This window comes from Solanum stenotomum, chromosome 12, assembly GCF_019186545.1.
Source record: "Solanum stenotomum isolate F172 chromosome 12, ASM1918654v1, whole genome shotgun sequence".
NCBI lineage: Eukaryota > Viridiplantae > Streptophyta > Magnoliopsida > Solanales > Solanaceae > Solanum > Solanum stenotomum.
Window position 1 is genome coordinate 42,251,666 of NC_064293.1, and position 26,071 is coordinate 42,277,736.

At 29.1% G+C, this 26,071-nt stretch overlaps 3 protein-coding genes and 1 non-coding gene across 4 annotated transcripts in view; 1 reads left to right on the forward strand and 3 right to left on the reverse strand.

The window, feature by feature from the left end:
- Positions 1 to 6,076: 6,076 nt before the first annotated feature.
- On the reverse strand, positions 6,077 to 6,148 carry TRNAH-GUG (transfer RNA histidin (anticodon GUG)). The gene has a single exon. It is a non-coding gene; the product is annotated as a tRNA-His (tRNA).
- A 2,607-nt stretch (positions 6,149 to 8,755) lies between these two features.
- Positions 8,756 to 11,782, forward strand: LOC125849565 (transcription factor bHLH114-like). The gene is made up of 7 exons (XM_049529667.1): positions 8,756 to 9,142; positions 9,426 to 9,945; positions 10,064 to 10,213; positions 10,400 to 10,465; positions 10,614 to 10,679; positions 10,794 to 10,853; positions 11,385 to 11,782. Exons 1-7 carry the CDS (start codon positions 9,033 to 9,035, stop codon positions 11,478 to 11,480), a joined length of 1,068 nt encoding a protein of 355 aa, XP_049385624.1. The 5' UTR covers positions 8,756 to 9,032; the 3' UTR covers positions 11,481 to 11,782.
- A 248-nt stretch (positions 11,783 to 12,030) lies between these two features.
- Positions 12,031 to 26,071, reverse strand: part of LOC125849535 (disease resistance RPP13-like protein 4) — a 66,652-nt gene continuing 52,611 nt past the window's right edge. The window contains exons 2-3 of the mRNA XM_049529622.1: positions 15,720 to 15,747; positions 12,031 to 14,871 (exon numbers count right to left, since the gene is read on the reverse strand). Coding sequence (XP_049385579.1) covers positions 12,277 to 14,823 — 2,547 coding nt within the window. The 5' untranslated portion in view covers positions 14,824 to 14,871; positions 15,720 to 15,747 and the 3' untranslated portion in view covers positions 12,031 to 12,276. The remainder of the gene's footprint in view (positions 14,872 to 15,719; positions 15,748 to 26,071) is intronic.
- Positions 16,630 to 18,561, reverse strand: LOC125849541 (AAA-ATPase At2g18193-like). The gene is made up of 2 exons (XM_049529629.1): positions 17,403 to 18,561; positions 16,630 to 17,302 (listed from the first exon to the last, which is right to left on the reverse strand). The coding sequence occupies exons 1-2, from the start codon at positions 18,396 to 18,398 to the stop codon at positions 16,748 to 16,750; spliced, it is 1,551 nt and encodes a 516-aa protein (XP_049385586.1). The 5' UTR covers positions 18,399 to 18,561; the 3' UTR covers positions 16,630 to 16,747.

Genomic DNA, 26,071 nt, shown 5'->3' on the forward strand with positions numbered 1-26,071 from the left:
ATATGAGATTTGTGTAAAAATTCCAAAAAATAATAATACATTTTTTTTTTTTTTACAAAAAATGAAAAATTATTTTTTCATCAAGGAACAAGTAAAAGTAAACCGATATAGTATATAATTTTTTAAAAATAGAAGGATACTAATCTATATATAATATAAAGGAGAAACATAGACAAGGTGATGTGACACCTCTCTATGGCCTCCATTTTTTTTTCTCCCTTTTTAAGATTTTTTTCTTAATTCTTTTCATTAAATATTTTATTTATTAAATAAAAAAAACAATCATATTTACTATTCTAATTTAATCTATTGAGTTACAAAAAACCTCCATCTATTCATATTCTCTACATAAATAAATGTCTCTTCAACTTATTCTTGTGGATTATCAAATCTATAAATTACAATCATCCATGGAGAGGTTGAATATTCATTTTTCATTTTTCATTTTTCTCATTCTTTCTTTCCATTATTGTAATTTTTTTTCTCATTCTTTCTTTCAATTAGTGTAGTTTTTTTTTCTCTTTTAAAAAAAATAAATTATTCTTCATCTTTTTCATAAGAAATCATAGAAAAGATAGTAACATGATGTGTTCTTTACTTTGATGAAAATCAAAGATTCATTATAAAGAGATGTTCATATTAATTTAGTACAAGATCATCAAAATGAAAGATTCATCAAGAGAGATGATCATATTAGTATAAAGTTTGAATGCTTCCAATATTTTAAAGATTCATTAATGTATTGTTTTGATTTCAATATTCTAAAATTTTTCCATGCTTGAAAGTATATTATCTATGATACATTTCTTATAGCTATTACATATTGTTGTACTTAAAAATCTCATAGAGAAATGAAGTTGCACCTCTATTTGGCCAAAGATTCTATTTATCTTTTTTTCCAACAATTTTTCATATTTTCTTATTTACTTATTATTGTACAAAAAATAAATATATCAATTACTACTCCTCTATTTATTGGTATACTTAAATGTCAGAAAAATTATTTACACTCATTATTATTCTTTGTTACAAAAAATTAAAAGTCTCAATTTTAATATTTCAAGATATTTGTCTAATTTTTTTTCCTCTTTCACTTTTGTTAAACACATTGGAGTAGTACAAAAAGAGAAGAAGTTGATTTGCTTGCTTTCCTAATAAAACTTAAACACCCAACAAATGTTGAATAGTTCATGAGTTTTTTCTGGTCTTCATTATTTTATTTTTTCCTTCTTTTATTTATTTTAAAAGTCTTATCTCCATAACTTATACCTAATTGAACTTTTACTTTAACTAATATTATTAACTCTTTTTCTTTAAATTTTTATATTCATAACCTCCAACTATTCAATTTCAAAATTTAAGATACCTTATTATATTAATTTCTTCAATTTTGTCTATATAAATTCAAATTTTTTTTCAATAGATTCTTACTCAAGATTATTATTTTTATTCCATATTTGAAATAGTGATATTCTATATTATTGTTATAGTATCAGAGTTATACTTTAGTTTGACTCCATGAAAAGGCTCATGGATATGGATAGAAGGGGTGCCTAATAAAAATTCAAAAATAATTGCATTGATTATATGATTTTTAATCATCTTTTTTTTTGTGATTAAGGACTTGACAAAATTGTGTTGTTATTTTTCTCTTTTTACTTACTTTTTCATATGTTCTCTCTCTATATATATTTTTAAAATTTTAGGTTCTTATAAATTTTTAAATTTTACTAAATTACATTTTTATTTAGGCTCAAATTAGTTATTTGTTACTTTATCAGAACACAACTAACTATGCTAATAGACGTTTTAATTTAATTACTCATGGCTCAAAAAAATACATATTAAGTTTTGAAATACGAAATTATTAGATATTTCTTATGGTGAAGAACCATTTAAATTTGTTCATTTCTTCTACTTCTAATGAATCACCATAATAATATAAGATATCTACGAAAAATTAGCAATAGAGATTTATTTAGATGATAATAAAAAATAGAGAATGATAATTATTTAGATGATGATAATAAGAGAAAAAACAAGGACAAAGAAAGGATTAAATATCGAAGAAGAAATAAAATAGAAATATTTATTTCTATTTTCTCCTTCTTTTAGGTTCATCATTTATTTTTTTCGAACTAAAGGAAGATTCATCAGATAGTAAATTTATCATTTGACAAAAATAAGAAAAAAAATCAAGTCCTTAAATAAGTTTATCCGAATTTTATGTATTAACATCATAATATATGAATTTTTATCTTAATAAATCAGTCTTTTATTTTTGAAAAACATTTGATAATAAAAATGTATTTCACTTAAGCTCTAATTCTACAAAAAAAATTGTGTTGTGATTTTATCATTTTTCTTATTTCTATAATTGATTTTTTATTTTTTGTGTCATAATTATTTTTTAAAATAAATTTACATATTTCATAACTGCGCGAAGCGCGGCCAAATTTCCTAGTAAATAATAATATTGAAATTTTATTTGTTGATGCGGTAATTGCTCTCTCAAATTTACTTCTTTAAAGTATTTTAATATGTCTTACTATCATTAATATTATATAGTAATTAATGTCAAACTTTAATATATATATTTTTAATATACTATTGGATTTTAAATTATGATGTAGTAATATTCTCTTCATTAACTAACTTATCAATATTGTCTTTGATATTGTGTTTCAGTATCACTAATATTAAACAAATCAATTTTAATATTTTAAAACTTTATATTCGGTTGAATATATTGCTACATAAAACACGATTAGATGGACGGGTGCATTATTGGATAAATTTACAATTATAATTTAAATAGTCGGTGTTGTGAAATTTTAAAGTTTAATTTGGATTATTTACTATTACATTATTTAATTTGGATAAAATCAGTTGGGTGAGACTTTTAAGCCGTTAAGCAACTCTAAATCTACGTGGAGTCTAATGAGAAATGTCAATCTTTCTGTTAGTTATTATTTCTACTTTTTTTCGAATTTACTTCTTAAATTTTAACTTCACACTTATTAAAATAATAATAATAATAATTAATATAGTTTGTTTATTATTTTATCCATATTAATTGATAGGATATCAATTATTTACTCACTATATTTTTCAAAGACATTAACTCATTATAAATAAATTGAAAAGAAAAAAAAACTTAATTTATTGAAAATAATAAATAAAAATTAAATTAAAAAATATTTAACGAATAAAAGTGAACCAAGGGAGTACTTCCTCCGTTCCTATTTATATGTCACCATTTTGATTTCAAGTGCATTAAAAAATTAAGTAAGTTTATTATTCTACCCATATTTAATTTTTTAAGGTCAAATCAATCAATGAATATAAATTAATTTATTTTGATTAATTAATTTGACCAATGAGTATGAATTTTCACTTAGTTTTTCTATGTTGGTCAAATGTATATTTTCATGACTAATAACTCACAAGGGTAAAATAGAAAGAATATTATAATTTATGCATTAATTTTATGAAATGACAAGCATTATGAACTAATTATTTATAGTAAAAATGACATATAAAAAGGAACGGAAAGAGTATCAATTAGTATCATACTGTTGAAGAAATGAAGGATATGCTTTTGGCCGGAAAATGCCAACTTTAATTGAATAAAACGTTTGGTTTGTGGAAAATAAATGTGGATGTTTGAATAAAAAGTGGGGAGACAGTCCATAATGGGAGAATGTGCTTATAGTGGTGCCTTAAGCAATGGGCCATTCTACGTCGATATGACCCAACCAACCCTTGTTCCGGGGAGGCGGGTTCAGCTTAATTTTTTTTTTTGATATTTGATATTTATATTTAAATATAATTAATTCAAATTTTGGTATTATAATGCTCAATTTAAGAGGCAGCACTTTTTAAAATAATAGAGTACTTTTTTAATTTTGAAACTCAAATTTGAAATCTTTAATTAAAAATGAAATATCTAAATCATTGCATCACAATGTTGGTGATCCAACTAGCCCTTAGGCGGCCGCTGCCTTCTACTTGCAGTCCCTACTGTGGCCTCCAACTCATTTGTTTATTTGTTATTATATTATACTTACTCTGTCACATTTTATGTATTTTTATTTGGTCGCATATTTACGTAAAATATCGAATAAAATTTAATTTTATAATTTTAAATATAAAAAATGGATTTTATAATTTTAAACATAATATATCATTTCTACCAGATAATGTTATTAAAGACAAAATATGAATATTAAAACTAAAAATTGATTTTAACATAGAAATGTGATATTTTTATTTTAAAGTTGATTTAAAAGGCACTGTATCTATTCCCTAGTGTGTAGGACATATAGTTAGGTAAGGTAGACCATCATATTTTCATTTTTGTGAGGATTGAACAATTGAGTAGTTTGTGTGAATAATCAATTGTTTTGTAGATTTCAGTGGAATTATTTACATGAGAGGAGTATTCATATAATGTACATAAAAGTCTCAAGAAGCATCACCCAAAATGGAAACTTGTCAATTAGATCTAATTAAACAGTAGTCACATGTAGTTTGTAACTTCACCAAGAAATTAAAATTGTGACTTTTCACAATTAATCTAAAAGTCGTTATTGATATCTTACTTGGACAGATATACATCTTACGTAATCTTTGTTTTCACAACCACATAACATACATGTATTAGTGTTATCAAAGATGCATCATGTTATTATTCATCAAATGGAAAAGTACAAGCGTAGTAATATAAGTCACAAGAAAGATTAGTTACGAAGCAAAAAATATAAGGAAATCTCTAAAACCATCCTTTTATATTTTACTCAAATCGTTTTTATAAGAAGAGAAATAAAAAGTAAGTCATCTTAATTAGTTAGTTCTAATTTTTGAACTCCTTCACTTTAGTACCAGTATTGGTTACGTGAGACACATGATTAAAATTTCTAGCGGTACTTCAGCAGCTAATTTGGAGTATAGTTCATTAATATATATAATCATCAATATATTGGTGTGAGTTGGTTCATTTTATTTTGCAAATTGATTTTCTTTTTGGGCAGCTGATAGCTTTCCATCATGAGTTGACTAATGACTACAATCGAACCAATATTAAAACTAGTCCAGAAAATCAGCCTAAATTCATTTAACAGAGATAAGATTAGGACTGCTGTAATTTGTTTTGAGCTTTCAATTCAACTTTGTAATAAATAATGAATGTATAAATAATATAAACAAAAAAAAATCTGATCTTGATAAGTTTTACTCGGTGCACACCTAAATTTTACTTTAATCTAATTACCTTTTCAAGAGGTGTAATTAGACCAATGTAAAAGTTTAGGTGTGCACTGAATAAAACTCGTCAAGTTCATGGAGATTTTGATGATCTATTCGACCAATAAAAAGATGACAACGTATATAGTAGGAATTAAGTAGGTCTACTGAAAAGTATGTGTAACGTAACTCTACTCAATTGTGTATTTCTACCTTACAATTAGATGTAGAAAAGTAGGACAATTAATTCTTCATTCAATTTTGGTAAAATGCTATTATATGACTTTCCCACGGAAAATGTAGTTCAACTGACACTAAGCCAATTTCTTATTCAATTAGATGCCGCCCTATTACTCTTTAGTATTGAGATTGAGATAGCATAGAGACCAACCAACCACTGCTTAATGGATATCTACACTAATCTGATATAGAAATAAATTTCGGATCTAACTCAATCCAAAAGTTAAGTTAGTCCAAAGGAAGGATTTATTCAAGATTATACAAGGAGATCGTAATTCATACTTGTGACGGTCTGATCTTTGAATAAATTTGTAAGTAATCAACAAGTTGTAATTGTTAATGAATTCATTATTGGAGTACCATTTTCAACAAATTTGACCCAAATACAACAAGAAATTCTCGATTATATAGAATCCTTTTTAAAAAGTAAAAATGGATGAAATGGTAATATTGTTTCCATGACACTTGACTTTAAAAAATAATTAGAAGGTAAATTTCATGTCGAAAATAATAAAAAGGTTTTATGAGGATTTAATATCTTATAAATCATAAATAGTGAAAAAGTGACTAATTGATAAAAAAAAATGGAGATTGTGGCTGCTGGGATTCGAGCCCAGGTCTCCACGGCCACAACGTGGAATTCTTACCACTAAACTACAGCCACTTAGTGATGATGAATCAGAATTTATTTTATATATTAATCAACGAAAAATGCAGTCACTTAATAAACAATGAATATCGTAATAAACCATTTAAATTAGTTCTACAACTTGGCACATATAAAGTAAGAAAAATATATTAGTTACTTATAGGATTAAGATAAGTTTAAATAAATTAGAAATTTGAGGACATTATTATGTTTGATGAGAAGAAGCTGAAAATGAAAATTAAAAGAGATGTAGCTCTGAAACATTTGCTAGTACTAGACGTGGGTGACAAAAGTGAATGGATAATGATTGTAATAGCTACAGTATTTGCATTATTCAAGCACTCCAATGATTGTTGAATATATTACTCCTTTTTGTATTTAAATAAAATAATAATCATAGTGCGTCCAACTAGGATTCCATTTCTTCTCTACAACCCCAAGGGAATTTAGAACACACTATATATAATACTGGGATTTCTTTCTTATTTAGCAAAGCATAAACTTTTCAGAAAAGATTAAAAAAAGTAGAAAAGATTCTTGGTCATTTCCAGTGCCTCATATGATTGGATGCTTAAACATATATATATATTCTATATTGCATGATCGATCGCAGGAATATTTTCTTTGGATTCTATAATATAGGAATTGGGAGCATGTACATTATGTATTTCCGCTAGAAAGTTGTGGGGCTATAATATATTATGAACTTCATCAAATAACTCATGAACATGTTTCTTGATTCTATTTATTTTAGTTTACACTAGAATTTTTCAGCACAATATGTGGGATATCTATCTGAATCAATAATTCTATCCACCTTACTGTGTTTGATTTAATTTGTACTTTTTCTTAATTTGAATATACACCTATTTTTATCTCTTAAAATACTTTTAAAAAGTAGAGGGCCAGGGCCAGGGCCAGGGGTTGTTCAACAATGAGGCCAATTGAGAAGAAGCCAAAATATAGAGGACAAAAAATGGGCCATAATTTCATATTTAGTTAATTGATTATTCGCTATACCTTTTTATCTAACGTTTGCCTTTGGTGGGTACTTGATTTTGGACTCTGGCTCTTTATGTTAACACGCCTTCAATAATACCTTACTTTTTCCCTAAAATAATCCTATCATAAATTTCTTGCTATGCATATACATATAAGATATAACTATCAAAAAGTCCGGGTAGATGGGGTGGACTATATATTATTGATGGAATTGTGAAATCAATTCTTATTTCACGCCCTCAATAGATACACCATCTAAAATACAATAGAAACCTCCATTAATTGTGAGTTAATGTTTGTTTCATGTCTTGAAGAAAAATGGGATAAGTACCGCCAAATCAATAGTTATGATATTGCTCTTCTTTCCCATCTTCGTTAGGGAGATATGCACCTTTTGTTGGTTTTAATCATTTCCAACTTTATGAATAGACCTTATATGTCACTATAAAGGGTCTATTAATCGATTCAAATCCATAAACTATTTAAGAGTTTGTTTCAGTTTAGTAACGTGTTATCAATAAAACATGTGTTTAGACAAGGAATCATGCCATCAAAATGGCTTGGTACATATGTTCGTGTAACATGAAACAAACTTTTAGGTCGGCAGAACACCATTCCCAGAAGTTTTTCTTTTTTTACAAAAAGAAAATTCAATAAGTTGAAACATAGGTTGACTTCGTATTTAGAAATTACATTTAAGAAGCCCTACATGTGAAAAACAAGCTCGAATAAAACAGTATGAGATCGATTGAACTACGAGGAACGAAGACATACAGATTTCCGTGCGAAAGACAAAATGACAAAAAAAATTCTTGCATTGTTACTAAACTTCATCAAACCTATCCGTTATTGAGTAAAAAATATGTCATGCCATTAAGATTATAGAGAGTGGATAGGAAAAAGGATACATTAACTTCGAATAAAGGACATTTGCCATCTATATGAAATGTGGGAAATACGACTTGATCCAGTACTAGTTTAACTAGGCACACTATCATTGCTTAATTTTTAAACAATTACAACCAAAAAAAACTAAGCAATTAATTACTGCAATAATATGCAAGCATAAACTAGTACTGCTAATTAATAGTGGTAGCCGTAACAATTTTCTAGTGGCATAATTATAATTAGGACGACTACATATCAATACATGCATCATTCAAACTCAATTCATTAGATGGAGTACTTAGTTTAGGAAGTGGTTTTCATCTACTTAAATTATATTGGACAATCATCACTTTATTTGAATTGAGTTAAACCCATAAAATTATTTTCTTAACATGGTATCCTTATGAGCTACTATATATCTTATGGATTTGAGTTATGCTGAAAGTTCATTTTCCAAACATTTAATGTTGGGATTGTTATAAGACTTTTCCTTAGAGAAAAAAAAAAAAAAGAAAAAAAAGAGGAACATATCTTAGTTAATTAAAGATATTTTTGTTCAATTTCGTATAATTTAAGGGCACTTTTGACCCTTTTTCCGTTTAATTTTTGGACAAGGGATATGTCAATATATATATAAATGGAGTATATATATGTACATCATATTTACATCACTTTCCACCATATATATAAAGGTTAGTTTGCTTAGCTTCTAAACTTATAATTGCACATGTTTTCTGAGATTGCCATCATTGAATAGCCTGCTAGCAAAATGAATAGGGACACACACTCATCTCAGTGCACATTAATTCTCTTCTATTCCTTTGTCTCTCTTGTGTTTATTATGTAATTCCCTTCAAATCTCTCTCTTCCTAACTAAACAGACCATGCGTGCAAATATACGTTCTACAAAGTTTATAACTAGCCTTGAGAAAAAACTAAATTAAACCTAGTCATTCAACAACCTTTTTTTTTTTCTTTCCCTTAATTGAATCATATTCTAGATTTGGCCATGGATTCTACGAATCTTTATAATCATCATCAACTTCAACAGCTTGCTGGATATCCCTTTTTCAGTACTGGAGTTTCAACTATACATGATTGGAACTCAAGCATCACCTCGTAAGTTGTTAAATTATTAATATGTGTCTTTCCATCTTCTTTAATTTGCTTTGAGTATGATCAATAGTCTTATTGATTAATCAATGAAGGAAAGATTTTGGTTACTCAGAATAATTTGTAGGTTCAATTCCTACAGGAGGCAAGTCAAATAATTCACATGTAACAAGTTTTACTTGAACTGCTTTAAGGATAGTAGTCTTCACTATTTTTGTTGCCTTTCACTGTGGACTCTAGAGGTCCTGAATTTTAGGGTTTATTGGTCTCATCTGTAATATTACTACAGGGAAGAAGAATATTACTACAAGCTGGGACACATGAAAAGGATCCAGTCAGAAGAGCTCATGTGGAAAAGAGGCATCGATACATTTCCATTAATGAACACCTCAATGTTTCACAACGACGGACATCATGAATCATCCAACGATCAGCTGGATGATAAAAATAACAAGGCCAGCGGCTACATAATATCCAATGATTATTTCCTCAAAATGAATGGTTTGATCAGTAACAACATGTTCAAAGAAAGTTACTTTGAAAACGAACAACATCATGCTTTTGATCTGAACGAGAATCTTCTGTCCGAAGATTCGTTCATGAACAATGCTAATAAAACTAGCATTGCTTTTTCCGGTTTAGCTGCTGCTGCTGGTGCAAATATGGAAAATTCAGATTTCCAGGGGTTGAAGTTATCATTTAATGGACTAACTTTCAAGAACAATATGAGTGGCCATGATAGTAATACTAATTGCTTCTCTACAGACAGTTTTCTACAAGAATTAACCCATACTCCATCATCCAACAAAGTAAGGACCTTCTTGCTTAATTCTTTTTTCTTACTTCAATTTCTCCAGTAACTTTGTTGCTAATTAGTTACCTTCACTAATATATAATGGTCTTAATTAATTAAAGTGCTTTCACCAGATCACATCAAATGTTAGGAAGAACAATATTGGAGTCTCTTCAAAAGCAAAGAGATGTAATTATTCTGCTGAAGATGAAGCTACTCCATGTCAAGAAGCATCAAAGAAGCCTCGAGTTACATCGCAATCTCCAAGCACATTAATGCTTAAGGTGAAAAAGGAATTAAGAGGAAAGAAATTGAAGTTATATATATAATTAAAATTCCCACATAACAATCAAAAAATTCTTATCAAAGTCGTTATAGATATATGTTGAAGTGTGTAACCGTCTCATTTAAAAAGTTGGAAGTTGTTAGTTGCGTGATCTCGAGATAAATTAGATGTTGTTTTGAAGCAGGTTAGAAAGGAAAAACTAGGAGACAGGATTTCAGCTCTACACAGATTAGTGGCACCTTTCGGCAAGGTATATACTCCATTAAATAGTACATATCATCAGAATATATCCACTAAAACGCAAAAACTGGCTGAAGGAGAGTAACAGTTGTATTATTTTAATGTTTGTACCATGCTGATTTTTCTTTCTTTTCTCTCACAATGATCGATATATGCAGACTGATACTGCATCAGTATTAACAGAAGCCATTGGCTATATTCAGTTCCTTCAGGACCAAATACTTGTAAGTGGTAACATACTCATTCTGCTTTATTAATTTCCTATTGAATTCATCTTGATGTTCGTTTTCCTGGAAATAGATAATTCATATAAAAAAAAATCCCTTATAATTATGCAGACATTGAGCATGCCTTATACGAAATCAACTGAAAGGAAGCTCCATCACATAAATCTAAAGGTAAGTGAGAAATTAATGTGTTAAAATATACAGGAATAATTTCAGAGACCGGACCTCATGTTTTGAGCTATATATATTGCATACTTCCCTTGTATTAAATATTAGGTATATTTACCAATATATACTATCCGGCCATCTAGTTTACTAAACATGAGTACTGAAGTATATATGGTGCGTATAAGTATTGTTGATTATATGTATAGATAGATATATGTCCATGTATGAATAGTATATGTATATTAGTACGAAGTATACACTATGGATATATTTTGTAAACTAAATGATCCAAAGGTATTGGGCTGTAATTTTCTCTGAATCTTCTGTTTTTCATAACTAGGGTAACAAAACTGTATAATTATAACTTTAAATGGACGAAACCTGACATGTATTTTGGGATAGAGGGAGTAGCGTTATAACTGAGTGACTTAATTGTATAAATAATTTTACATGTTAGTGCATTAAATTACATAGCAACTGTATAGTTGAATAATTTTCTGAAAGCAAATTTTCATTTGGTGTTTGGTGTAACAGGATTCGAGCATACAGGCAGTGGTAGATCTAAAGAGTAGAGGATTATGTCTTGTGCCAACATCTTTTTCTTCTTACATCTCTCCGTCCTGTGATTGAGAAACGTTGGACAACTACTCCATTAATTATAACTTTCGTGGAAGCATATGGTGGGTAGGATAAATTGTACAGTTACTGTGACTTTTCATGCCCAAATTAAGGTCATGCAGATAATGTTTATCGTGACAAACTATATCTATTAATAATCGCTTAGAGATTAATAGCGTTTTCCCTATACTGAGCGTTGTCCATTGTGCTCTTTATGTAAATTAAAATTTGGAGGAGGTACTTATCACTCCGCTCTATTTTGTACTCTCTTCATCGGCCTGTTCCAATTTATGTAGCACACTTTCTATTTTATTCTGTCCAAAAAAGAATGTCTATCCTTTTATAATTAGAAATAATTTGACTTTAAAATTTCATTTCTATCCTTAATGAAATGATTCATAGCCACACAAATTGTCAAAGAGGATTTTAGACCTAGCATCACATAAATTAGCTGGATGGAGGGAATAACTGAAATGTAGAAAAATCTGGGTACTGAGAAACAAACACTCTTGTATTATTGTAATTTCCAAAACTTATAGACGGGAATAGAGTGAACGAAATGTAAGTGGAAAAATGTTATTACTTGTATGAGATTATACAATAATGATCTGTCATTGCATTGACAGGAAAAAAATCCAAGAAGCTTATGTTTCAATCCCTGGATAAATAATTAAACTTTTACAGCTGGAGGAAAAAAAAAATCATGAACTCAACATATTTATACAAAGTATTAGGATCCACAAAAGAAAGGAAACAAGAAAACTAAGATATAAAACAGGATGTAATTATTGAGTTGAAGTGTCTCTTGTCAGCACCTATGTTCTTCCTTCTTCCATAACCCCCCTCTGAATCCTGCATCTTCAATTGGAAATGCCTCTAACTCGGGGCACCAGCTAGCCTTGAGTATTCTTAACGAAGGCATCACTCGATTCACTGCTGACCACTCCAATCTCAAATCAGTTAAAGCTTCCAACATTAACCCCTCAATTTTCCAAACAGTACTGCGATCACCCCAGAAGTTCTCGTGCATTTCTTTCATATCACCTGAAATGATTGACATATATCGCAACATGGGGAGAGATGTGGGGTTAAGCCATTCAGGACTTATTTTACCTGGATAGAATTTGAGAATCAGCTCGTGGAGTTGTCGAGGGGGATAAAGTTTACCAAGTTTTGTGACTAGTCCATCATCTTGACTGTCAAAGCAACTTATTGTCAAAAATTGAAGTTCTTGGAGACCTATGAGTGCGTTCCCCTCATCATCGCCAATCTCCTCATCCTGAGTAAGTCTTAAACTGAGCCTTCTCAGTCGAGTAAGGCTTCTGAGTTCAGAAATACGACAACCTCCAGGCTGGCTTAATTTTGCAGGCTTAAATCCAAGCAGTACTTGAAGATTGGAAAGCCTACTCAATCCTTTTGGCAGGTACTCAAGTGACCCACAGTGGTTCAAATCTAAAACAGCTAGTTCCACAAATGTTAAAACGCAAGAGGGGAGCATTTTCATATTCTGGCAATAGCTGAAGTCCAAAATCTGTAATTTTTCAAGATTGGATATGGAATCTGGAACACCAATCAACGGGTGTGTATTGCTTAGACTGAGATAAGTAAGCTGTTTGGCAGATCCAATGCCTTCCAGCAAACTTGAAAGAGGCACATTGAAAATTGATTTCGACAGATCCAGTACCTGAAGATGTCGACTATTGCAGAACTTCTTGGCAATATCAGAAGGGATTTTGTTTACTTCACCACTCTTGGTGGTTGTCAGCAGTGCTCGTAATTTTCGATTGCTCAGTAGTTGCTTCCCATTCATCGCACTATTAATACCCAAATGCCGACAATTTGCATCAGATGGGGTGGAAAATGAATCATCGTCCGCAATTTTGATCACCAAATCACGAACCATATCATGCATTTTGCAAGTATGGATCACACCATTGTAAGCCTTATCAACAACTTCTATCAAACATCGATTGGATAGTTGCGAGAAACAATCTTCTCCAACTTCAGTTGATAACCTACCACTTCTCAGAGGGATGAAACTTTCTCCGATCCACCAACGGATCAGCTGGTCTTTAAGTATGACACAATCCTCAGGAAAGAGTGAAAAACAAAGGAAACAGGATTTTAAGTATGGAGGGAGTTCATCATAGCTCAACTGTAATGAAGCCATCACTGAGTCATCATTTTCTTTCAATTCATCGCGGAAATGATTTGCAATACGCATCCATTCATGGTAGTAAGGTCGTTTACAAAGCATCACTCCTCCTACTGCTTTGATTGCTAATGGAAGACCCTTGCATTTTTCCACAATCTCCTTTCCCACATCCTCCAATTCAGGAAAATTGCATTCACCTGCAGTTGCTGCAAATGCAATCTTCCGGAACAGTAACCAACTGTAGTGCTCATTGAGGAACTTTGGCCAGTGTGTCCTTGCTTCTGTGACTCCCATCTTGCGAGCGACTAACTCATTTCTCGTAGTTACAATAACACTGCTCCCATTACCTTTGGGTAGTCCAGAATAGATTTTCTGCCACCAAGCATTGTCCAAGCTCCAAACATCATCCATGACAATCAAAAACCTCTTTCCTAAAAGGTACTGGTTTATTTTTCTTAACAATTCACTCTGGTCGTCACCAATGCATGCATCTCCCAAACTCTTTAATATGCTTCTCATGACTTGTTCCTCAGTAAATGTTTGAGAAACAGACACCCAAATTCTCCTCTCAAAGTGATTCTCCATGCTTCTTTCATTGAAGACTTTCTGAGCAAGAGTGGTTTTCCCGAGCCCTCCCATACCCACAAATGCAATGGCAAGTAAACCATCACTTGCTTCAAATAGCCAATCCTTTATCTTCTCTGTGTCACCTTCCAAACCAACTACCTGAGTGTGGTCATAAAGGGGAGAAGTCCATCTTGTCATTAGATTATCGTGTGCCTCCATACTTCCTTCATTCATAAGTGGCACCTTAAGGTATGTCGAAATGTTTTGCTTTATTTCCGAGATCTTGTCATTGATTTCAGCAAGTCGCTTCCCAGTTTGATGGCGATGAGATAGCCTTTTGGGATGTAAGCGCGTTGAGAATCTATTAGACCCATCACTATCTGCTGATTGATTCTGGCAGTCCTCCAGTATCTCTTCAGCTTCAAAGATTAAGTCTCTCAAACAGGCCATGACCGTTTTAAGAGTGATGTGTTTCCTCTTGAGCCTCTCTGCATCCTTGAGAAAGCTTTGCATGAATAACAGTTCATTCTTCAGTTTTTCAAACTGTTGTCTGTGTTGACTTAGAAATCTGCTTTCCTCAGTGAGAACATTTAGAAGTTTCTCCAAGAATACAGTTACCACTGCATCCACCATTTCTTCTGCTTCAAATTTCTGAAATGCGGCCCAATGAAATTGGCTCACCTGATAAAACCAAAGAAACAAATTATTGCTAGGGGGCAAGTGCGGAGGAACTCAAGGATATACTGTTGATTTCACATTGCCAGTTTCATAAACAGCAAAAAGCCTCTCTACCCCACAAATGTGGTGATAATGTCCGCCTACATCCTACCCTCCCTGGACACCACTTGTGGGACTACACTGGATATGTTGTAGTTGTAGTAAACATGAATATTGTTTTGCAATTAAGTGTTACCTCCAACAAAACGAAACATCTAAGTCTGTCAAGGACTATGATATCTTCTTGACACACACTTACGCCTTATTAGTTTTACCTTGTAAGAATAATATAATCCCAAGATCGAACTAGTAATACAATGTCTGGTTCAATTTATTTTCCACATTTACAATATATATAACCCGGATCTAGTTTTTTTTTTTTTATCTGGGATAGTATATGAAGAAAAAATACATGTACTACTAGCAATACCTGAATAAAAGAACCTAAAATGGTGCTAAAAATTACCCTTTTAAGTAAGCTGCCTTGTTTTAGTAATGAAGGAGACACAAATTTAATACTACAACTTATTCTTAGACTTGGACTCTAATCCCCAATCTTTTAGTAAAAACTACTCCATGAGTTATCACATAACAACCCATATACTATTACTCACCGAATCATAATCTATATATGTACTATAATTCTGCCAATCAAGTCAACCGAATCTTGATGCTGTTCTATACTAAAAAAAACACCTAAGAACGAGTAATTTTTAGAGTCAAATTTTCGATGATAAGCTACGTTAACAAGAATAGAAGACCAAATTAATTGTTCAGGAAAAAAGGACCGGTAAGAAAATTGAGACGCTTACTTGTGAAAGAGGAAGATGCTGCCACAGTTGTGAGCTTGAGAAATTCAACTTTTCAAAGTTGCAGTGTTAAAAGGAGGAAGAAAAGGAGGAAATTAACAGAGAGACTGAAAAATGAGTAAAGGAAGAAGATGAGAAATTGAGTGAAACGGGGGCCAACACGGTTCCAAGAATCATTCCAAGTCAATGGGTCCTCTCACCAACGGGTCGATATTGTAAGTGTGATAGGATATTGAAAATTTTCGATATTTTAAAATACTAATTTCAATTGACATAGAGTAGTCAATATTGGAGTAATATATATGAATCGCATATTTAATTATAGAATTCGATATTAGTGGCTAAACACCTACATTAATTAACTTATAGTAAGCACTTTTGATTTATTTATGTATTTACTAAAATACCAAAAAATCTTATGGGTTCAAAATCAAATATTTCATCTTATAAGCTCTTTTAGTTTGACAAGATTTTTTTATTACTGGTATTTTGTTTCTCATATCTTTTTTAATTTTCTAATTACTTATTCTTAACCATATCTAGACAAGTACATAATTTTAAAAAGAAGAAGCAAGAATGAAACGGTTAACCTTTCTCTTAAAATATCTTTAGTCCAATACTCCAATGTGAAAAGAGACGAAGAAAGCAGCTGAATTTTGGTAGTTGGAGGACTGAAATTATAGTCTTGGTTAAGAGTTACTGGATTACTACATTTCTCAGCAGTAGTAAATTGACCATGTTTCGCATAGATTAAGAGTCGTTACTGCAGTGACTACTACAATTGATTCGAAAAATGCTGGTAATACTGTACTAAGATAACATTAGAACCATGACAAGTTCCTGAGAACTTGTTACAATAAACATCTGCATTGCCAATTGCCCTGATCTCGAAAGTTAAGAAACTTGTTTACTCGTTACCGTACACTTCTATATTTGATCAAAAAAACAAGTGACAAGTGCATACGATTACACATTAAGCATCGGGAAATTGCACTAGTATAATACCTACATTTTCCCATCTTCCTTTACCCTTACCAACGCCCCCCTCGTCCTCTATTCGGTCTTCCTATTCTCATTCTTCCTCTCCTTTGGTTTCTCAAAGTATGTACCAACACTTCAGTTCTCAGTCTTTTAGCTTCTTGAATCTCACCTCCATCAACCTTTTCATCCTCAATCTCGTCCTTGTCATTGTCTTCTGGTGTGCTAGGACTCTTCTCCTCCTTGATTTCATTGGCTTCATCCGCTTTTCGCTTGAGTAAATTAAGCACTCCCTCAAGGACAACCTCAGCATCCTCACTTCTCATCAGTTCCTCTGCAACTTCTGCAGGGGTAACCTCTACATTCTTGATTAGGCCTTCAATCTCCCCGAATAGTCTATGATCAGATACACCCAAGTAGTTAAAAGCCAGAATCTTGAAACTCTGATTAGTACAATAGGACATATGAATATGCATATCCATTCGACCAGGTCTCAACAGAGCAGGGTCCAACTTCTCCTTATGGTTGGTTGTAAATACAATAATTCTTTCATCCCCACAATTGGACCACAATCCATCAATGAAGTTCAACAAACCCGATAACGTTATCTGCACAAGAAACACAAAAATAACAATGAGATTTTGACTCAATATTAAAGCATTAAACATTTTTTTTTAAAAAAAAAACAGAAGAGGAATAAAGTCAAACCTTAGTGTCAGTGGGTTGATGCCCAAGATTTCGATCGTGCATTTCCACACTACAATCAATATCTTCAATCACAATAATGGATCGATTCGAAGTGGAAATCAAAATTCTTCTCAATTCCGAATTAGAATACAAACTGGTGAGTTCCAAATCATATATATCAAACTTCAAGTAATTAGCCATGGCAGCAATCAAGCTAGATTTCCCTGTTCCAGGAGGTCCATACAAAAGATACCCTCTTTTCCAAGCCTTACCAACTTTCTTGTAAAAATCCCTCCTCTTAACAAATCTATCAAGATCCTCAATTATCATCTTCTTCATTTCAGGTTCCATAGCCAAAGTATCAAAAGTTGCAGGATGATCCAAATTTATGGAACCCCAAACCCCACCACCCCCACCTCCATACCCATACCCATACCCATCATCATCACTACCACAAGGACAATCCCTTGTATATAATTTCACAGCCCTATCATTATCTTGAATTTCTTTAGCCTTTGTCAACACAAAGGGTAAATACTCATTCAAAACACTTTCTTTAAACTTCTTATTAAAACTCAGCTCAAAAAATCTTTTTTCTGGGGTATACCCATGTCTTTCTTGAGGCTCAACAGAAACCAATCTCCATTTCATCTGTACGACGCCGTATACATCAGTGATCTCCTCATCCTTCTCTATGCTCACGTTGATGTTTTTCTGTTTAGGGGTTTTGTGGGCCCGGACTTTGTCGGCGTTTGGACCGATCTTGGTACGGAGGTAAATTTCGGCGGCCTCGTAAACTTGATTTCGGGTCATTCCACACTGTTCATCGACGATGATGGTGAGTTGGGTAGAAAGTGGAGTGAAGAGATAACTGATAGCTGATTGGATATATGTCAGGAGTGATTTTGGGATGAGATCGTTAGCCATCGTGCGAACAAGCATCATCGACGCCGCAAGAGAAGCGTACGCCGAGAATAAAGTTGATGCTGTGTTCTGCATTTTTGAGACGTCGTACATTTTCGGCGTTTTTTATTAGGGGAATTGAAATGTTAATTGGGTTGCCGGAATACAGTGAAATCCGGTCGGCGATGGATTAGGGACAGGATGATTTTGAGGGACAGGGATAGGTGGAGACTATTTATACGCGGGAAGCTTGAGGATTTCAACAACTAAATTGGGCGATGAACGAGCAAACTTGGTCGCCACGAATATATGGGTAGATGTTAGCTGGAATATTATTATTTACTCCTTACATTTCAAGTTAATTAAATTGTTGCACCCTTTAATAAGAGAAAAAGATTATAGTCAAATTTATGATTAAAATAATTAAACATTAATTAATAACTAATGAAGGGTAAAATTGGAAGCACACTCTAAACATAATCTTAAAAATTGAACAATTAAGTTAATTTGAAAAATGAAAAATATCTCAACAATTCAATTAATATGAAATGGAGGAAGTATTAATTAAATTTCTTCTTTTGGGTTTTCACATTTGTTATTCCCTAATCTAGAGTATCTGATATCTATGTTAGAGTTGACTAATTCGGTGAATTGTTGCATAGGACCCATTTAAAGAAAAATTTCTTATAAAATATAAAATTATGCCACGACACGAAATCAAGATTATTGATTAAGGGAAAAAGAACCCAAACTAAGCATCACATCCTTTAGTGATGGCTTGAATAAGCTAATCACATTTATATATTTTACCAAATCAAAAAATAATTTTAATTTTAAAAGCTTATGACATTGTTTAATATTTGAAAAAATCTAACTTTGAATGTTTGTTTGATTGTTTTCGACGTAAAAATGTTATGAAATGTTCAAACTACAAGTGCTAAGGGCATCTCCAACCCTACACTCTATTTTACTCTTCAAATATAGAGTTCTCTATTTTTTCAGATAACTAACTCCAATCCAATTCTCTATTTTACTCTCTAAAAGATAATCTCCTTCTCTCTCCTTAATATTATATTATTATTTCTATTTCTATTTCATTTTCTTATTTCATAATATAAATCCATTCTTTCTTTTTTCAAAATAATCACCCTATATAATTTTCATGTAATATAAAAGTTTTATTTTTTTATTTTTTTTATTTAATATAAAATTATATTTTATTGTAAATTTTAAAGAACAGCTACAAAAAAATTGAAAAAATAAATCAACAAGCACAGTCACAATCACAAATACAACAATTCTCTAGATCATACAATATCTTTTTTTCAAATACTGTTAAATCTGAAAATGATCTACCGAATTACTAAATTATTGTTGTGATTTTAAAAACCATCATGTTATGTATTGTATTGTTATCTTGTATTTAAATTATTATGTCATGTATTGTATTTTTTAATTAAAATTTTCATTTTATCATTTAAATTTTGTGCATTCTTCATAGTGAAAATCAATAATACTATCAAATTATCTCTTAAAGTGACGAAAACTGAAAAAATATATTTAAAATATTGTTAATTCAGGATGAAAGTAGTATATATTAAATAATTTTTTTTAAAAATATTGTACTATATTTAAAAAGAATTACGAATATTAGAAATTTATTTAATAGCCTTATATGAAAAATAATGTGTTAGGTACAAATAATAGAAATAATATTAAAATAATGAAAAAGTGAAATTGAGTGGTGAATAGCCGTTCTCCGAGAATTACTATTCACCTCTCTATAAATAGAGAATAGAGAGCTTTTTAGAGAGTGGTTGGAGACCGAATTCTCTATTTTACTCTCCAAATATAGAGAATATAGAGTAAAATAGAGTGGGGCTGGAGAACGTGGAGCCCTATGAAATGTGTTTAAATTCTTCTTTTTTTTTTGTATTTTGTAGCAAATAAAATTTTGATATTTTAAATGAAAAGAAAGGTATTTTATATTTAAAAATAGAAAATATACAATATTTCTTTATAAATTTATTTTTAATTAATGTATTTTTGTTTGAAACTATTTTTATACCTAAGAAGTTTTTGAATAAAGTATAAAATCCTTTTGTATAATTATTTCACCTCCACAAAACCTTAAAGTTGGATCAGGCTCCTCTCCATTTCCTTTCTCTCCATTTTTCCCAAGTTATTGCTTGGATGTGAGACACATGGTATAGATAAAAATTAATCGCTAAGATTTAATTGATTAAAATAAGATTCTAATTATAATTTAGATAATTAATAATTCATAAGAAAAATAATAATATCATAATTATAAGTCATAATAATATAATATCTTGTCCATAAATATATTATAAAAACTTTTTTCTTTTCTAAATTTTTTTTCCTACGAGTATTTATCTTCTGTTTGTTTTTTTAAAATTAAGTTAGTCTTAGATAGCAACGTTGAACTTTCTCTTTAAAATTAGTTTACATATAATTAATATAAAAAATAATCGCAATGAAAAAAAAATTAGAAAAAAGAGAAATTATTTTATAATATATTTATGGACAAAAACAGAAGATAATACTAGTAAGAGTTTTTTTTAAAAAAATAAATCAAAGAATAATAGTAAGAAAAAGATTAGAAAAAAGATAATTTTTTTAATAATATATTTATGGACAAGATAATATATTGTTATGATTGTTATATTGTCATTTTCCTTATGAAATATTAATTATCTAAATTATAATTAAAATCTTATTTTAATTCAATTAAATCTTAACCATTAATTCCTACATATGTCATGTGTCTCACATTTAAGCAAGAACTTTAAAAAAATAAAGAGAAGAAAAATGGAGAGGAGCCGGATCTCTTAAAGTTGCATTGGTCAAATTGGTGCAAATGTTATGTACAGCTCATAAGTTGTGCTTAACTTGATGACGTGTCGTATTATGAGTGGTTGTAATGAAGAGTTGTAAGATAAGAAATGAGGACGTCTATAATGGAATGTAGCTCTACTTGGGCATCACGCAGAGGAATCCTTCACGTGGTGTATTTGACTAATCATATGATTAATGAAGAAGTTTCATTACTTCGATAATAAGTATTTAGGCCAAACTCATCGGTGACCCCTAAAGTTGCACCAAATTTCACTTAGTATTACTCCATCAGTCCCATCTCATTTTATATGAGTTTGTTTGATTAGACACGGAATTTAAGAATTTTCTTATGACAATTAAAAGTACACGGAGGTAAGTATTTTAAAGTTAAATTGTTACTATCTCCGTTCACTTTTAATTGTCATAGTTTCTTTTTTTAGAGTCAAACTATAAAAACTTTGATTAACATTTTACGACGTATTTTTTCATCATATTGATATGCAAAATATTGAAATTTATAGTACTTTTCGTATAGCTTTTTGAGTATCTATTTTTTTTGTTTAAAATATTGAATTAATGTAATCTAATTTAACTTTGAAAATTAGTCAAATTGACTTTCGAAAAGCGCAACATGACAAATAAAAGTGGATAAAAGAAGTACTTAATATAGAAATATCTCATTCTTTTTTAGATTGACTAAAAACGAAAGTAAGTCATATAAATTTCATTCGATCCATTTTACTTATTCATATTTTTAAATATTATTAAAAACTAGTTTACGTACCCGCGCGTTGCACGGTCCGTTGATAAATTTAATCATAACTACTTGCTTTTTGATTAATATCAAGATTTAACTTATTATACGATGATATTATAAAGTTTACATGAGAGATTGTTAAATATTTAGCACACCGATATGTACTTAATAAAATACTTTATAAAAACAAATCAGTATAAACTTAGTTCAAAATTTGTTAATAATTTTAAGAATTCACTTTATTTATTTATTTTTCAAATTAATTAAAATCATAAATGTGTTCACACAATCCCTGTTATNACTTATTATACGATGATATTATAAAGTTTACATGAGAGATTGTTAAATATTTAGCACACCGATATGTATTTAATAAAATACTTTATAAAAACAAATCAGTATAAACTTAGTTCATTATTTAAATTTGTTAATAATTTTAAGAATTCACTTTATTTATTTTTCATATTAATTAAAATCATATATGTGTTCACACAATCCCTGTTATTCTCTTGTCGACATTTGTTTACTATAATACTTTTTATTTATTTATTTATGTAGTGTTTTACTGTTTTACCTAAATTCTAATCATGATTTTGAACTATTTATATCTTTGTTTTCAATATGATATATTTAATTTTAGTTTTAATTAATGATATTAGCTATGTATGAATTTAAATTAATATATTTTATTATTTAATATCAATTAAGATTTTAGTTAGTGACCTTATAACGTAGCTTAAAATCATAATATTTTGTCCATTAAAAGTATCACATTGAAAGTATTCCATCATGTTAATCTATAAATTTATTCTTTAAATTGAGAATAATTTATTCTATTTGCAGATAATATATTAAATAATATGAAACAATTCAAGAAGTTAATAATTTTTAAATAAATTGTACGAAAAAAATCAATTTTATTTAATCTTTGAGAGAAAAAAGACAATGATAAAATATAAAAGGGTATTCAATAAATAAAATCTCTGGAACATTGAGGCAATACATTTAACTTGTAAAAAAAAAAATTCTTTATAGTTGTGTTTCACGGATGACCGTGAATTTTAGTAAACTAATAGATATGAAAAAACCAACACCAGTAAGAGCACAAAATTATATACTACATTGTGTTCATCTCTTATCATTTGCTTCAATCCTCAAGCTTGTGAAGATTAATATAATCACTTTATATATTTTTTCGTGTCTTGTCTCCAACTGGACGTCACTCTCATTTTCTTTCAGACACGATCCTCGTTTTCTCCTCATAAAACAATAAGGAGGAATTTTATCAACTACAAATAGTTTACAAAGTTAAATTTTCTAAAATAATGTTAATTAATTATTATTAGAAACCCTACAGTTATATATACAAAAACTGAAAAATCATTCCTATGTATAAACAAATATTTGACAAAAATAATAATTATATTATAACAAAAATTATAAGTATTCTGCCCTATGTTTTCAAATATGATCGTGACTATTAATAAAGTAATACATAAAAAAAGTAACATATATTGGAACTCGAAAATAAATACGAACATCAAATTTGTAAAACAAACATTGCAAGATGAATAAGAAAACTGTGAAATAGCAAGTCCATTTTTTATTGAATAATAATATATTTGGTCTTATATTTGAATTTTTAAGCAGATCATAATTGTAATAATAATAATTGTTTTTTTAAAATGAGAAAAGAAGAGCGAAAGAAAACTGAATTATATTAAATTTTTTAGAACTATGAAAAGAAATTGCTCCTACTTTGAATTTTCGAAAAGCAAAAGGAAAACGTGAATATGTAGTTATATATGAATCAGATGTGGGAAGTTATCCAAATTCAAAAAGTGGATAGAGTTTCTGAAAAGTCATCCAAATGTTAGGCTTCATTTAATTCTTTCCTCAATCTCAAATCAAATTTCAAATTTTAAAATTGTATTTATATGATCCGTATTTTTAAAATTAACCACCCACATATAATCTTTGTGATTTTACTTTTTTTCTTAAATAATGTTTTTTTTATTTAATAATTAATTTTTATTTTATTTCAATACATGAAGTTTTCAAATTTAAATTAAAAAATAGTGACTCATTTTAGGAAAAAAGAAACATGAAATTATTTAAATGGTGATTTTTTTTTCGTGTTAATTTTAGATACAGGTTTTAAGACATTAATTATATTTTTTAATCATGCATAGAATTAATTATAAAATTTGTTTATTCTGGAAATAGCACGATGTAAGTAGTGATTGTTTAATGAACAGTTTTAAAACTGTTTTCTATTTTATGCATTTATTAAGTAATTTAAAATCTATGCAGGAAACTCTTTTAAATATTTACTTAGGTTATGGATAAGTGTAGTAAAAAGCCGTTGGTTGTGGATAGCTTTGAGATTGAACTTTCTCTTTAACAAAATTTTTTAAATCTAATTTTAATAAATTTTCTCTTTAAAAAAATATTATATTTTCTCTTTGTATGATAATGCTTGAGAAAAATGGGGACTGGAGATTTCACGCGGCGAGAAATTTAAGTTAGTTTTGATTAATTAATTTTTAGGTGTTGTTTTTACCTATTTTTATCCTTTTCTTGTGCTATTTATTTTTTAAAATGTGATTTCATATAAATAAAATTTTCACCCGAAATGCATGTATAGTTTGATATAATATGTTGGGCATTTTAAAAACATCCGATTTAAATTTGAATAGTACTCGGTAGTTTATTTTTTATAAGATTGAAAATAATAATATAAACGGTAGAAGTTTCTATAATAAATCTTCTGTAAAATTTTTAAAATATTTATATAATATTTTATTTTCAATTGATATTATTTAGGGTAAATTGAAATTATTTTTACAATTTTGCATGTCTGTTAAATAATGCCTTAAAATTATATAACGTTTATACTATTATGAAATATATCACGTTAATTTTTAAAATTGCTAAAAAAAATTAATTTATTTTTTAATTGTAATAGATTATTTAAATTAACTATATATAATTAATTTTAATAGTATACAAATTTGAGAAATTATGTGGTGCTGACATGTGACACTTTTTGCTTCTCCTAATATATATAGATAGATAATAATAATAATTATAATAATAATAATAATTATAGATTATTGGTTTCTTTCAAAAAAAATTTCTTAAGCAATAAAAACTCGATGTACTAAAAAATGCCTTAAGATACAGTTTGAATAAAGAGGATAAATAGCGATTTAGAGAATCATGTTGATTAACTCAAAATGAAAAAAATATTACAACATTAAAAGATCAATATAGAATCAATAAAAATATACAATTTAATATTTATCGAAAACATACCAACACAAAATTTAAAAACTTACTGAATGAAATATTCAGAGCAAATAAAATATGACTTCCAACAATCAACAAAACGTGGGTCAAAGAAAATTCTAGCAAAATCAATAAAAAAATTCTTGAAAAAAAATAACATATTTATAGAATGAAGGAATCAATGGATAAATGGGTAGGTGGTTGCCTTTTTATAGGAATTCAAAAGTAAGAAGTGGCTACATATTTGAACAAACCAAGTTTTTTAGTTACTTTATTTTTTATATTCACGTTTTTTTGTGTGTAGATTTTAATTTATTTTATTAAATATTTTTTATTATCCTTTATTTAAAAAAATTTAACGTGGGCTTAGTAGTTTTTATAGATATATTTTGTTTTTTTAAAAAAAAAATCCTTTTTTATATGGTTTTTAAAAACGGTCACATTAAATTTGAAACTGCTTTAAATTCTATCTTGTATTTTAAATTTTAATTTAATATTTGATATAATTACATGTAATTAATAATTCTTATTTTATAAGAAAAAATAAAGATTAAAATTATTTTATTATTATTGGTATCTACAGTTGGTTATATTATTATTATTATTATTATTAAATAAGAAGGTTGTGGAAAGATGGTTAAAAATATTTTTCCAAAAAAAATTGGAATCACACACACGTTACAATTTACATATTCAAAATTAAAATTATATTTAAAATAAATTAGAAATTTATATGTAATCCTATAACATGTGATTAATTTATTATTTTTTTTTGAAATTGGTAACTATAACATGTGATTAATTTTAACTATTTAAAAAATCTACTTTATATATATATATATATATACTAGAGAACTTATCCGCGCTTTGTGCGGTTGTA

What these genes read in the sequence shown, in the direction of transcription:
- LOC125849541 (XM_049529629.1), bottom strand. Translation starts at nt 18,398, where the DNA reads ATGTACGACGTCTCAAAAATGCAGAACACAGCATCAACTTTATTCTCG. An exon ending in ATCAACCCACTGACACTAAG is followed by an intron (nt 17,303 to 17,402) that starts GTTTGACTTTAT and finishes TTTCTTGTGCAG; the next exon opens with ATAACGTTATCGGGTTTGTT.
- LOC125849565 (XM_049529667.1), top strand. Translation starts at nt 9,033, where the DNA reads ATGGATTCTACGAATCTTTATAATCATCATCAACTTCAACAGCTTGCT. An exon ending in TGGAACTCAAGCATCACCTC is followed by an intron (nt 9,143 to 9,425) that starts GTAAGTTGTTAA and finishes ATATTACTACAG; the next exon opens with GGAAGAAGAATATTACTACA. An exon ending in TCCATCACATAAATCTAAAG is followed by an intron (nt 10,854 to 11,384) that starts GTAAGTGAGAAA and finishes TTGGTGTAACAG; the next exon opens with GATTCGAGCATACAGGCAGT.